Source organism: Megachile rotundata, chromosome 9, assembly GCF_050947335.1.
Source record: "Megachile rotundata isolate GNS110a chromosome 9, iyMegRotu1, whole genome shotgun sequence".
Lineage (NCBI taxonomy): Eukaryota > Metazoa > Arthropoda > Insecta > Hymenoptera > Megachilidae > Megachile > Megachile rotundata.
This window is the reverse complement of record NC_134991.1, coordinates 10,818,825-10,834,841: the sequence shown is the minus strand read 5'-3', so window position 1 is coordinate 10,834,841 and position 16,017 is coordinate 10,818,825. Positions and strand designations below refer to the sequence as shown.

General features: G+C 33.2%; 1 protein-coding gene across 4 annotated transcripts in view; it reads left to right on the top strand.

Moving 5' to 3' along the window:
* The window catches only part of LOC100876889 (dystrophin, isoforms A/C/F/G/H), a 758,772-nt gene that overhangs the window by 631,763 nt on the left and 110,992 nt on the right, over positions 1-16,017 (top strand). For all 4 annotated transcript variants that reach the window (XM_076535871.1, XM_076535870.1, XM_076535872.1 and 1 more), the window contains one exon: positions 8,276-8,399. In XM_076535871.1, the coding sequence (XP_076391986.1) occupies positions 8,276-8,399 (124 nt within the window). The remainder of the gene's footprint in view (positions 1-8,275; positions 8,400-16,017) is intronic.

The window sequence follows — 16,017 nt, the reverse complement described above, 5'->3', positions numbered from 1 at the left end:
TTTGAGAGTATGGGAGATTAGAAATTTAGGTGGTTGGAAATTTGAGATGTGGAGAATTGAAATTTTAAATGGGGGAATTGGGGAAGGGGGATTTGGGAACTTGTGAATTTTGGAATTTAGGAGTTTTGGAATTTTGGAATTTTGGAATTTTGGAATTTTGGAATTTTGGAATTTTGGAATTTTGGAATTTTGGAATTTTGGAATTTTGGAATTTTGGAATTTTGGAATTTTGGAATTTGGAAATTTTGGGTAATTTGGAGAATTTGGGATTTGGGGAATTGGGGATTTGGGGAATTGGGGATTTGGGGAATTTGGGATTTGGGGAATTTAGGATTTGGGGAATTTGGCATTCGGGGAATTTGGGATTGGAGGAATTCGGGATTTGGGGAATTTGGGATTTGGGGAATTTGCGATTTGGAGAACTTTGGATTTTGGGAATTTGGAAATTTTGGAATTTTGGAATTTTGGTATTTGAAAATTTGGGAATTTAGGAATTTGAGGATTTAAGAACTTTAAAATTCATGTTGTTGAAGATTCAATATTCTGAAATTTGACACTGATTTGTAACATTTAGAAATTTGAATAGCAAAAAATTTAGAAATTTGAAGATCGTGAATTTGAAAATTTAAGAAATGTAAATTTCTGTATTTGAAAATTTGCAAATTTCTCAAATATATCTATATGTATATCCCTACATCCTACACCTCGTTATCTCTAATACCTCATATTCTTCATTCGGATAATTTCCCCAAAGTATAATACTTAAAACATATCAATCCAATACCAGCACCGACATCTCTAAAATTCTATAATTATCAAGCGCCACTAAAAATCAACAAAATCACCAAAAAAGCATACGCCTTGCAGAAGAAAACACGTAAATTAATTTCTGAAAGCAATTCGCGAAACAACGTAACGTTCAACAACAATTTCGAAGAATGCGGTTTCTGGGATTGAATTTGCAGGTCCGTTTATTAAATCGTGTTTCCATTAACGCAACAAAATGGCGCGTCCGCCTGGGCAAAAATCCATGCATTCACCGGCCGAGTCTTAAGCGAGTTCGCGGTTCATAATTTGCATAAATTATTACGCTGCATCGCTCGCTTATGCACAATTATTTGCGTGCGAATTAGAACAACGTTCGTGGAACCATTCCCGGAAATTCCGGCATTACGTCGCGGCCAGTATATTGTTAAACTACTATCCTGCCGCGGAGTTCTGTTGGATTTACTTCTGGCGAGGTCATTAGTCGGCTGCATTCGCGACCCCCCATGGGGTTTCTCGCGGTGCCATTAGTTCACAACTTAAAATTATGCGTCTCTGTCGGTAGAACAATAAATATTCGTAACCGCTAGAAAACTCGACGATTTTCCGCTGGATCGGGCAGATACTCTTTTGTTCGAGGAAAATGTAGAAGATAAACAATTGAGAACTATTGATCAAGGCATCAGATCGATATTTACATGTATTATTAATTTATGTGAATATTGACAAGAGGATACTGAAGCAGTTGACAATTGAATTAGGTAATATTTTTATTTTGAATAAAATCTTACTTGAAGAAACTTTAATGTAAACAGACATTTAATAAGGGAAGAATCAATAGATCATTTAATTGGATTACAAGGAAACTGCACACGTTCTGTTCTATGTAAGGCAAGTATTCTCCACATCCAATATTTGCAGGCATCTACAGTTCAAAACTTTCGAAGTTGCAAATTTTCATTTGCTTAAATTCTTCAACTCAGTTGCTCGATTCACAATTTCCTAAATTTCCCAAATTTCAGTTCTCCACATCCCAAATTTTCAAGTACCTAAATTTCTAATCTCTCAAATTTTCAAATACCTAAATTTCCACATTACTAAATTCCCAAATTCCCCAAATCCCAAATTCCCCAAATCCCAAATTCCCCAAATCCCAAATTCCCCAATTCCCAAATTCCCCAAATCCCAAATTCCCCAAATCCCAAATTCCCCAAATCCCAAATTCCCCAAATCCCAAATTCCCCAAATCCCAAATTCCCCAAATCCCAAATTCCCCAAATCCCAAATTCCCCAAATCCCAAATTCCCCAAATCCCAAATTCCCCAAATCCCAAATTCCCCAAATCCCAAATTCCCCAAATCCCAAATTCCCCAAATCCCAAATTCCCCAAATCCCAAATTCCCCAAATCCCAAATTCCCCAAATCCCAAATTCCCCAAATCCCAAATTCCCCAAATCCCAAATTCCCCAAATCCCAAATTCCCCAAATCCCAAATTCCCCAATTCCCAAATTCCCCAATTCCCAATTCCGAATTCCCAAATTTCCAAATTCCCAAATTTCTCACATTTCAATTCTATATTTCCTAAATTCTCAAATCCCGAAACTCGCAAATTTCCAATTTCGCGAAATCAATAAATTCCCCAAACTACCCCAATCTCTAAACCCTCAAACACCTAAACTCCCCAAAATCAAAATCCTCGAATCTCCAAATTTCAAAATTACTAAGCGTCCCCAACCCTCAAATATCTGCAGTTCGCGAATTTCAGAAGTGCAAAATTCAATAGCTACTGAATTTGAAACTTGACCAACTAAAAAACAATAAAGGGTCAGTCTTCGATGTACCTTGCAGCTTACATTTTGTATCATGCACCATGTCCCATAGTCCGTACACCATACACGCGTTATATACTACGATGCACCTTGCATCTAGCACTCTGCAACTTGTACTCTGCTACTTGCATCATGCTTTATGAATTATGCATTACGCGTTACGCTTTATCTACTATACATTGTGTTCGGTGCTCTATTCTCTGTGCACCGTATAGCGTACTATAAATAATACGGTACACTCTAAGCATCGTATGACATAATACGTTGTTTGACATTCACCAAACCATCAACGGTCACATCAAAACATCACATTATGAGATTGTTACCTGGCGGACGTTGGTAAATGTTTCATTAGGTAACATGTTTAGCTGTACTATTTATTATTTATAAAATAGTTCAATATTTATTATTATTGGATGGAGTTTGCAGTATTTTAATGTTTCGATATAGAGTTTTATTAATTTATAGTATTTCAATGTTTGTTATTGTTGGAAATTTGTAGTGTTTCAGTATTATTATTGGAAATTTATAGTATTTTTATTTTCATTTGAAATTTATAATGTTCCAATATTTAATATAATTTATCATTTATAATATTTCGATATTTATTAGTATTTGAAATTTATAGTATTCCAATATTTATTTTTATTTATAATTTATAGCATTTTGATAGTTATTATTATTTGGCACTTATAATGTTTCAATATTTATTTTTATTCGAAATTTATAGTATTTCAATGTTTATGGTTATTTGAAATGTATAAGCAGTATTTATTTTTATTTAGAATTTATAGCATTTGAATGTTTGTTTTTATTTGAAATTAAATCAGTTTATAAATTTTGTAATTTATAATAAAAATTTGATAAACCGATCGATTTGATCGATTTAGTAGTTTTATGAGATGTGGAGAATTGAAATTTAAGAAATTTTGAAATTTTGGGGGAATTGGGAAAGGCGGGACTTAGGAATTTGGGAATTTTAGAATTTGCGAATTTTGGAATTTGGAAATTTTGGGTAATTTGCAGAATTTGGAATTTGGAATTTGGAATTTGGAATTTGGGATTTGGGGAATTAGGATTTGGGGAATTTGGGATTTGGGAAATTTGGGATTTGGGAAATTTGGGATTTAGGGAATTTGGAATTTAGGGAATTTGGGATTTAGGGAATTTGGGATTTCTGGGATTTGGGATTTCTGGGATTTGGGATTTCTGGGATTTGGGATTCAGGGGATTTGGAATTTGGGGAATGTGGGATTTTGAGGAATATGAGATTTGGGGAATTTGGAATTTGGGGAATTTGGAATTTGGGGAATTTGGAATTTGGGGAATTTGGAATTTGGGGAATTTGGAATTTGGGGAATTTGGAATTTGGGGAATTTAGAATTTGGGGTATTTGGAATTTGGGGTATTTGGAATTTGGGGAATTTGGAATTTGGGGAATTTGGAATTTGGGGAATGTGGGATTTTGGGGAATATGGGATCTGGGAAATTTGGAATTTGGGGGATTTGGAATTTGGGGAATTTGGGAATTCTCCATATTTATCAATAACTATCTATAGCGAATTATAGCGTTGAAAGGGTTGAACTTGAAAACCCGTTGTCGAACATCCGACATAGCCCAATCGCGAATCGGTTCCGCGATCGAGGAATAACAAATCGATTTCGCGTTCGAAAAACAACGAATCGATATCTTGGAGGACGAGGGTTTTATTGCGCCGTATTCCTGCGTGAAATTGAAACGGCTTGCAGCAACGTGCATACGCGAAGTGCGCTCTCATCGTAAACGGACGATGTGCAACATAACGACGCGACGAGGCTGCTCCCGAACGCGGCTTAACGCGAAATCGATCGCGTTCACGAACGGCCGGCAAAAAGGAATTGCCAGGACGAGAAATTGCCAACGATCGACAATGATTATCGCGTACAGCAATTGATTTCAACGAGCGTCTCGTTCGTGCGCAACTGCGATTCCGTGCTCCACGACCGTTCCCGGAAATTGCACTTCCTTTAATTGCCGATATTTCCCAAATCGTTGAGAATGCACGGCGAGTGCGTTCCAAGACCCTTTGTGTATTTATAATATGGGAAACAATGAATCCGCTGCTTATTTCTTCTTTATATTGTGCATACGAATTGCTTCGATAAGTCAGAGTAATTGTTTTATTGGTTAAATCGGTGAAACGATTTGTGTTCGTTAGATAAATATTCTTAACTTTTTATTTTTAATTTCTCTTTTATTTTAATATTTCATTTTTCTACTTTCGGTTTTTATTTGCTATTTTATTTACTATTTCATTTGTTATTGTATTTGCTATTTTATTTACTATTTTATTTATTATTATATTTGCTATTTTATTCGCTATATTTTTTTATTGTTTTATTTACTATTTTATTTACTATTTTATTCACTATTATATTTGCCATTTTATTTGCTATTTTATTTGCTATTTTATTTATTATTATATTTGCTATTTTATTTGCTATTTTATTTGCTATTTTATTTATTATTATATTTGCTATTTTATTTGCTATTTTATTTGCTATTTTATTTACTATTTTATTTATTATTATAGTTGCTATCGTATTTACTATTTTATTCGCTATATTTTTTTATTGTTTTATTTACTATTTTATTTACCATTTTATTCACTATTATATTTGCCATTTTATTTGCTATTTTATTTACTATTTTATTTATTATTATATTTGCTGTTATATTTGGTATTTTATTCGCTATATTTTTTATTGTTTTATTTATTATTTTATTTACTATTTTATTCACTATTATATTTGCCATTTTATTTGCTATTATATATGCTATTTTACTTCTAACTTCTCTATCTTCTTTACTACTAACTATGTATTACATTGTTTATTTATACATATATCACTTAGGGGAACACGAATTATGTATACATATAAGATAATTCTTTACAATCCAATAATAACCAAGATAATTTTATATAAATGCCTGACGTATTTCCGACTATTATTGGTTTCGTAGATGAGAAACATCAGGAATATGTATTATGTTTGTTAACTATAACCTAAGTACTTAGATGTTACGAAGGAGACACAGTTTGACTAGCAGCAACATGCTGAATACGTTAGAGTGAAGCATGCTCCTTAGTTAATCAACCCGTCATTCCAATAACCAATTTGATAAAGCGATTATCTCGACGTGACCAATTAGAACATGTCTAGAACTTCAATTGAATAAATGACACTTTAGTTGTTCTCATTTCCTTTATTACCAAATCAGCTTTATTACACTTAATCCAATGTAATGTTATGTTTTATCGTGCGTAACTAACGAGCTGTATCTAAATAGGAATCTGAAACAGAAATGTTTTGTTTATCAGTTCTAAAATGGTCAAAATATATTTCTTCTATATTTCAAGATTTTTAGGTTTTAAATACGTAGATTCTTAAATTGACAAATTTATAAATTATCAAGTATTTAAATCTTCTGATTTCATATTTACAGATTTCTGAATATTTTCGTTTTAGAATGTTTAAACGTCTACGTTTCAATTTTTAAAAATTTCAGGGAATGTATATTCAAATATTTCTAAATTTCTAAGTTTTAAGGTTTTCTAAATTTTCAGTGCTTCAGATTCTTTAATGCACTGATCTTAAATTCACAAATTGTCAAATCCACAAATTGTCAAATTCACAAATTCACAAATTCACAAATTCACAAATTCACAAATTCACAAATTCACAAATTCACAAATTCACAAATTCACAAATTCACAAATTCACAAATTCACAAATTCACAAATTCACAAATTCTCAAATCCTCAAATCCTTAAATCTTCAAATTCCTAAATTGCAAAATTTCTAAATTCTCATATTCTCAAATTTCTTAATCCCCAAATTTGAAATTTGAAATTTTCTAATACCCTCAGTCTCTGCATTTCCAAAAATCCCCAAATATCCAAGATCCTAAATCCCCAAATCCCCAAATCCCCAAATCCCCAAATCCCCAAATCCCCAAATCCCCAAATCCCCAAATCCCCAAATCCCCAAATCCCCAAATCCCCAAATCCTTAAATTCCTAAATTCCTAAATTCCTAAATTCGCCATAAACCAAAATATTAAATAATCTCCATCCTCATCCGATTAAATCCGTCAATCTGCCAGAGTCTAAAAAATGTCGAATGTCAGCAGACCTGAACATCGGTGAAAATCCTTGCATTTCAAACGAACCAAGAACATCTTCTCATAATCTAACCGAGGTAAGACGAGGTCTTTCATCTGCAGACAAGATCCTTCATCGCTGAAGGACCTTCCGGTCGTCGCAGCCGGAAACTAGGTGAATTATTCCAACTCGTTTGCAAGAATTTCACGCGGCTCGAAAGATACCCAGGTCCGACGAAAGTCACATGAACATGTTACAAAAGCGAAAAACAGGAAATACCGCACGAAGAAGATGACGGCAAAAACTTATCTCGCGCTTCCGGTGTCTAAATTCTCGACGACCAAAGAGATAATCTCATTAACCGGAAACCTGCGTTAGCACGGAAGCTGTTTTCCCGACCACGTTCCGTGTCAAACGATATTATGGATGCACGTGTCGAGATGAAGACGACGTTGATGGTTCTGCTCGTCGTCGACGTTGTCGTTTGAAAACCCGACGAATTACCCTACTTATTCTGTTGGCTGTACACGAGGCTCAAAAGTTGCTTATGAACCTCTGCTGGTTGGAGTTGGTGACTACACTTTTAAATCGAGGGTTTAGAGACAAAGTTAACTGAAGAAACAATAAGTCAGACAACTGTTAGCGTTCTTTAAGATTATTTCTACTACGATTTTGTGTATACCTATTTTGACCAAAAGGTGTCTTTTGACGCCTTTTCACTTAAATGTTGTCTGCCTCTAAATGTGGCTACAGTTATAAAATCAGTATAACAATTCTACTTAGTTGATCGGTTACATCGTTTTTGTCAATAGATGACAATTATTCAAATCATTCAAATTACTCATTTATGTAGTAACATTCGACAAATACATTGTCTTCGACAAATACATATATCGTCTTTTAAGGGTAGGCTTTTTATCATATTTGGTGACATTTTAGGGTGTGTTATTAATAAAAACAGAAATTAATGTAACTATAATGTTCATTTCCTATGATTGCTTAAATACAGAAGATACAAAGGCTGACTTTGACATCTTTATAAAAATAAAGACGTTAAACTTGAAAAAGATAATGCAGCTCTACTCAACGATTGCTAATGTCAATTTTGGTTTGTGAAATTGTATATTGAAGACATTCGTGCGAATAATCTATGTTATAAATAGAGTCCTTATATGTATATGGTCCTTATATGTATATGGTTATATTACATACTCATAGTTGTAATAAATGGTCAGTTAATAGTAAAGTTTCAGATCTTGTTCGGTAATAATTTTCTTATACATCAAAAGTGATTGAACTGTGATCTTGTATATTTAAGAACTAATTTCTGTGTCGTATGTGATTTTAATGATCTATATAAAGTTTGTAATCGAATATTTCTATGAAAAGCAGTAAAACTAACCTAACCTTGTTGGCTAACCTAACAAGTTGAGTAATATGGATATGTGCAATTATAATATGGTAACAATTGCAGTGTAGTAACAATTCTGAAAGTAAGGTATAATTCTAAATAAATATTTTTCTTGTATGTTACAGGATGATCATCGTGGATTCAGAAGACAGCTCGAGGATAAAAGACCGATCGTTGAAAACAATTTACTGAGTGGTCGCCAATACATCGCCAACGAGCCGCCATTGTCTGATACGTCGGATTCTGAAGGTCAGTTTATAAGATTTTAATATAGAAATTAATTAATTTTAGAAATAAATTGAGATTTGAAGGTGTAAGATCAAAATTTCAACAAGCATTTGCATTTCAACGTAAATGATAAAGATTGGTTTTAGAAATGTGTTTACATTAATATCTAATACACCAGCAATGAAATAGCTATAAAAATTCACATTTATAAAAATTTACACATTAAAACATAAATCAATAAAACATTATTAGTAAATAAATATATTAATATCATACAAAAACAGGTCAAAGCATCGAATAAAAATTTAATCTCTTCCGTGAAAAATAAAAATCAACTGAACCTACAAATTATTCGATTGATATTTAATTACTGCAAAGTATATACGTATTTTTTGCATGAGTTTATAAAATTTATGAAGGCTAAATGACCGATTAAAACGTTGAAACGCGTAAATTCGAGTTGTAGCTAAAAACAAAAAGGAATTATAAAAGTACCACGCCTCGAAGAATAATCAAACGTTCCGAAATGAAATAGTATCTCAAAGAAATACATTTACCCGTTTCACGAGTACTTTGAGAATTAACCGTGTTCGAAAATTTCAAAGCTATTTAAAAGCACCGTAAAGCTCCATAAAGTCTGGCAAAGCTTCGTGAAGCAGGATTTAACGAGCTCGGGTACCGATTTAAGTGGAGCAAATGAAGTTTTAATCATTAAATTAAAACAGTCTTTCCTTTTTACTGTTAGGAATACTTTGAACGTACCGACACAACACGCAGTAACAAGTGTCACAAATTTACCTTTAGATCAAAGGAAATATTCATATTTTAGTTAAAATGAAAATCTTAAATGTTGTTAAATAAATTTCCATTTAAATTTACACGACTGACACGTTTTCTCGCATTACTGAATTCTTGTTTTCTTCAAATTGGATACAATAAATCGAAAATGAAATAATTTGTGATCTGAATAATTTTCTTCAAGAAATTGTAAATATATGTACATAATTGAATGATTGTGTGGTGTTTGTAATTAAATATAGGGTAAATCAACTAAATTTGTCAAATTATTAAAAATAGAGAAAGTAATACAACTTTCAGTCTAAAATAAATGATAAACTTTTAGGTTAAAAAAAAAGATAAAACTTGTAATATTATTTCATTTTGTTCTAAAATTTGTCTATTGTTAACCATTTTAAGAATGAAGTTATATTTTTTGTAACTATATAAAACCTGCACGTTGTTCTCATATATTTGTTAAATTAGCATAAATAGTATTCAAATGAAAAAATAAGTCTTGACCTAGCCTTCATTACACAAGTAAATCTACGTTCACGAAAAGAACTCGTGCGTGAAAATTCAGATTTTAATAAAATTTTGTAGAACCGTAACATACATAAAATTATACAGCACATTTTCCTTTCAAAATTTCTTCTAAAGCAGAGTTCTCTCTTAAACTTCGTCAAATTTCTCGTACCTTTTTCTCTTTTGCAGTTTGTTAGATTCTGTAACGTAATTCGTTTTCCCCATTAAAAGTTCTCTTTTATCAAGAAACGGCATTAAGGGATCGTTTCACCCTCTTGGAATGAATTTTGACCGCAGAAAATGTTTCTTGCACAATTTAAGGTCTAACACGTTGCAAAATATTAAACATTAGAAACAAAACCTAGTCGTTATTAATATTACAATTATTTAAATTATGTTCGTACTCAGATATTAACAGAATTGGTCAAACACCACATAAATTTACAACCCATACGGAAAAATTAAAGTAAAAATTGACAGTTAACCCCTTGCTGTACAATCTCACCTTTCACATGTGACGCACTCACTCTTGAACTGTGACAAATCTTACTGGAATTTTTAATATGCTTCAATTCGGAGTTAAAATTATTTAAACTATGTTCGTACTCAGATATTAACAGAATTGGTCAAACACCACATAAATTTACAACCCATACGGAAAAATTAAAGTAAAAATTTACTATTAACCCCTTGCTGTACAATGTCGTCTTCCACATGTGACGCCCTCACTGTTCAGCTTTGACAAATCTTACTGGAATTTTCAATATGCTTCAATTTGGAGTTTAAACTCATTTCATAATTTGTATAGTGAATTACTGAATACAAAATTGATACAACATTTCAACTTTCTTTTTCCGTTTTAATTGTCAACATTTTATTTCGGACACTGTATGAACATATCCAGTAGGCACCGCTGCCTTTATTTTAAGCGAGCTTCGATCCAGCAACCGAGGGAGTTGTTGACAGAAATTTTTGTTATAAATAAATCGTCCTTCATCAGAAAAAACTCGCTATTAAAAATATTATTAAATAAATTACATAATATTGTAGTTAGTTAATTCTAACGCACCCGCCAAATCATAAGAAAGGGGTTACGAATTTGTTTTCGATGCAGGTTGTTCGAAAGACACAATCAATCGCTTGTATCGTAAAATCGCGTAACAGTCAGGTGAAAAACAGACTAAAATAACAGAGAAAATGCATCGGTTTGAGGTACGCGACGAAAGTTTCCGCGAAACAGTAAAGAAAGTCGGCCAAGTACATTCGTTAGTTTCCGCAGAGCTGGTTCGCAACGACTGAATTCGCCAATAGCACAGGCCTAGTAATTAAGAGGCGCGGTAGAGCTTTCAATTCCAGTAATTCGCGCTATTCTTCTTTCCGCGAATTTTCATACCAATTAGACGCGAAAGCGAGATAGAAAAGGAGACCGATCGTCTTGAAGAATTTAAACTTTTCTTCGTAAGTTCGCGCACGAATTCGTATAACGGGACAAACTACTTTTGAAATGTTCGGAAATATTAGCTTTTGGGTGCTTTCCTGTAAATCACTACTTTTGATCATTTAGAGATTTTTCTCTAAAAAATCCATGCATTTCGTCAAACTTTGTCATTTTCAATGTTGTAAACATGACCTCACATTTACGGCGTTATTGTGGTAGGGATGCATCAAATCTAAAATCAAACTACAGGGTCTTAAAGTAGAGATCTCAAGCTTTAATTTAAAAAAAGGAGCATAAGGAGTTATCATCAGTCAAATTTGGCCAATTTTTGCCTAAAATTTTTCTATGTCATATTTCTTTCGAGCAGTGTATATCGCACACACATCTCAGCGCAAGAGAGCACCGAAAAATAACGAATATTACTTAGCTCTGAGATCGGTAGAAAGTCATCGTCCCGTTCTCTCGGTTCTGATTTTGAGGTCAACGGTCAGAATTGAAAGCGGGGTAAAATTGATTAAAGTTGTAGTTTCAAAGAGCGACTCCTCGGGCCAGAGTTTGTCACGCGGAATGAAGGGGATTGTTAAGTGGACTGATAAAATACGAGAAGTTTTCCCTCTTCGTTTCTTCACCGCTTTCTGTTTCCTTTTTTTCCACTCTCTCTCTCACTCACTCCCTTTGCCTTCCTTTTACTTAAGCAACGGAACAAGAGACGGGCCCTTGGAAACGAGCTTCATTCGTTCTTGTCACCGCCTTTCACGTACAATAACCACGACGAACGTGTAACCGTGGATCTCTTGAATATTTCATTTAGATAATTCCACCCTCTCGAAAGCGGGATTATTAAGAAACGTGGAACGCGGAATTTATGATTATTTGACCAAGGAAAGATCCGGCGGGTTCTCCTTGCCAGAAAATGGGCTCGTCTATTAAGCCACGAAACAAATACTGCTCGAGACGTTTCGGGAGACGAGGGAAATTGTTGTTTTCGTGTTATGGCGGTAATTATTACTCCTTTCGGTTGTCCACTGTTTAAATTCATTTTAGGTTTTGAAACAGTAACGTTCGTGGATGTAGCAGTCTGCCGTAATAAAACTGCATTTAGTTAAATATTTTGAAGAATTGGTCCGTTTTGGTAAGGGGGATGTCTGGAATATATTGTAACGCGTTTTTATTGAATACCTACCTCCTAACTTTTATTTTTATTAATTAGTAGTTAAATCTGTTTTATTTGCAATTGTATTTAAACTGAATTTAGAACAGTAAATTATTTCAATTAGTTTATTATTTTTATTCTGGTAGTCAGATAGAAGAAATTATGTCGAAGAATATGTCAGTTTTAGTAATGGGGATGTTTGGAGAATATTGTAAGAGTGTAACTCTTGTTTTTATTAAATATCGTAGTTAAATCTGTTTCATTTGCAATGGTGTTTAAAGTGAATTTAGAACAGTAAATTATTTCAATTAGTTTATTATTTTTATTTTAATAGTCAGATAGAAGAGAGTATGTCGAAGAATATGTCCGCTTTGGTAATGGGGATGTTTAGAATATATTGTAAGAGTTTAATTGTGCCTTTTATTAAATACCGTAGTTAAATCTGTTTTATTTGCAATGGTGTTTAAACTGAATTTAGAACAGTAAATTATTTCAATTAATTTATTATTTTTATTCTGGTAGTCAGATAGAAAAAATTATGTCGAAGAATATGTCAGTTTTAGTGATGGGGATGTTTAGAGAATATTGTAAGAGTGTAACTCTTGTTTTTATTAAATAATGTGGTTAGACATGAATCATTTGGAATGTTATTTAAAGTGAATTTACAACAGTAAATTATTTCAATTAGTTTATTATTTGTATTTTAGAAGTCAGATACATATATTCATTTTGTTGGAAAATGTAAATTGTAAAGGTAAATCTGATGCGTTGTACCTTAATTGGGATAAAAAATAACAACATTGAGTTTACAAGTTATAATTGTAATCTGATTCTGAGTCTATCTGAAAATTAACAATAAACTAAAAAATACTGGCTAGAATGACTTTTTAACTCTTATTGGTAGTACGAGTAAGGAACTATTGATTTGAAACTACAAATGTGTTTAATGAAACGAAAGACTGTTAAAATATTGCATCGCTAAAAATTTGTACTGACAAATACTCTAATCTCGCTATAACATTTCTAAGATCTAACAAAGGCTTTCAAATTTTACCACTAGAATTTCAAACTATTTCCGAGTTAAAATGTTCTTCGCTCGATACACTTATCGTGAAACTGTTCAAACGAAACATTGATACAGAATGTATCGTTCGAGAGTTATTAAAACGAAGGAAGGAAGTAGTGTCGAACATTACAATGAATAGCATTCGTGGTGAAAGTTTGACAGAGTTTTTGAGCTTCCGATGACGTCCTGCGGGACGTCTCCCCTAAAGCTTGCAAGTTCTGTCAGTTTCGGTGTACTTCGATACTTGTAACTCGATTGATAACATCTCATGGTTCCCCCAAGAGGGTTTCGTTAGCATTGACCGCAAAACTTTTTGTTTCAAAATCCAAATACATTGAAACTCTATTATTCATAGTTAAACGATTTATTACAAATAAAGGAGTTTTATATAGCACAATTTGTCTCGATAGATTTTTATGAGAAATGTATCTAATGTTTTCTTTTTTTTATAAAAAAATGTGGTTACTGACTTCATTGCAACTGTGCTGGAGTTCAGTAAAGAATTGCTGTTGTGGGAGAAATTTTTGAATTTTTGAAACGTCTGAAATTTTTCAGGTTTCTCAAGTTTCTTAAATTTCTTAAATTTTTGAAACTTCAGAAATTTCTCAGATTTCTCAGATTTCTCAGATTTCTCAAATTTTTCAAACTTTTCAAACTTTTCAAATTTGTCATATTTCTCAAATATCTCAAACTTCTCAAATTTCTCATACTTCTCGAGTTTTTTAAATTCCCCAAATAAATTTGGGGATTTAGACTTAATTATTTTCAAATTTAGACTTGGGAAGGCTAAAGATTTCTCAAACTTCTAAAATCGCTCAAATTTTCTCAAATTCGTTATTCCAAAAACTCCCATATATCAAAATACCTGTATTCTCAAATTTCTCCAGTGCCAAATCCCTGACATCACAAACCCCCAGCCCCTATTTCACATGAACCGCGCGTGCATTAAACAAGCATACACAGTATCACGAGGCAACCCGCATACCGACACGATACCGTCGGTTAAAACAAAGTAACCGTTCATAGAATTCGATCCCCAGAACCCGTTGCATGATCTGTACGGATCCGCGATGGCCTCGCGTTATATAGGTTGAAATTTATTGACGTTACGACAACGCCCGGGACTGCTCGATGCCGCGCACGTTTCATCGAACGTGACTCCCTGTCGAGTGACTGAAATCGTGCATCGCACGAACGCCTGGTTGTCTTCGTGCAGGAGGTCCCTGATGTTCGGATTTAGGATCTCTGTCGCGTCATTGTCTCCCTTCTTGTTAATTGTCTTCAATTGAACATCGTCTCAGGTATTCAGCCGTGAACGCGTCCATTAATCGATTAGCTTAATTAACTTACAAAATTTATTAAGAGCTTCCTTTTAAATCCGTGTAAATTTAAATCCTGCTTCCTGTTAAATCTTGACAAAGACAAAAATTGATATATTAATTTATGTTTTACCATTTGTGCATTTATTTTTTGGGTTCATTTTTCATTTCGATGTGTGGATTACGCACCTGAATAATAAATAAAGTAAAATTCTCTTGCAATAAATTAGTAGACGTGAATGAATAACAGCTTATTTCCAATAAATTAATAAGTACATGAATACAATTTCGAGGAAAAGCAGATCTATATATGATTATTTTCATGAAGAGAGGAATGAATTTAACCAGTGAGATTTGGGGATTTAGGAATTTGGGAATTTGGGAATTGAAGAATTTGGGGATTTGGGAATTGAAGAATTTGGGGATTTGGGAATTTGAGAATTTGAGAATTCGAGAATTTGGGAATTCGAGAATTTGGGAATTCGAGAATTTGGGAATTCGAGAATTTGGGAATTCGAGAATTTGGGAATTCGAGAATTTGGGAATTTAGGAATTTGAGAATTTGAGAATATGGGAATTTGGGAATTTGGGAATTTGGGAATTTGAGAATATGGGAATTTGGGAATTTGGGAATTTGGGAATTTGGGAATTTGGGAATTTGAGAATATGGGAATTTGGGAATTTGGGAATTTGGGAATTTGGGAATTTGGGAATTCGAGAATTTGGGAATTAGGGAATTTGAGAATTTGGGAATTTGGGAATTTGGGAATTTGAGAATATGGGAATTTGGGAATTTCGAAATTTGGGAATTTGGGAATTTGGGAATTTGGGAATTTGAGAATATGGGAATTTGGGAATTTGGGAATTCGAGAATTTGGGAATTTGGGAATTTGAGAATATGGGAATTTGGGAATTTGGAAATTTGGGAATTTGGGATTTGAGAATATGGGAATTTGGGAATTTGGGAATTTGGGAATTTGGGAATTTGGGAGTTTGGGAGTTTGGAAATTTGGGAATTTGGGAATTCGAGAATATGAGAATATGGGAATTTGGGAATTTGGGAATTTGGGAATTCGAGAATTTGAGAATATGGGAATTTGGGAATTTGAGTATTTCGGAATTTGGGAATTTGGAAATTTGGGAATTTGGGGATTTGGGAATTTGGGAATTTGGGAATTTGGGAATTTGGGAATTTGGGAATTTAGTAATTTGGGAATTTGGGAATTTGGGGATTTGGGGATTTGGGGATTTGGGAATTTGAGAATTTGGGAATTTGGGAATTGGAGAATTTGGGAATTTGGAAAATTAGAAATTTTGTTACTGGAAAATTTGGGATGTGAAGAACTGAAATTTGAGAAATT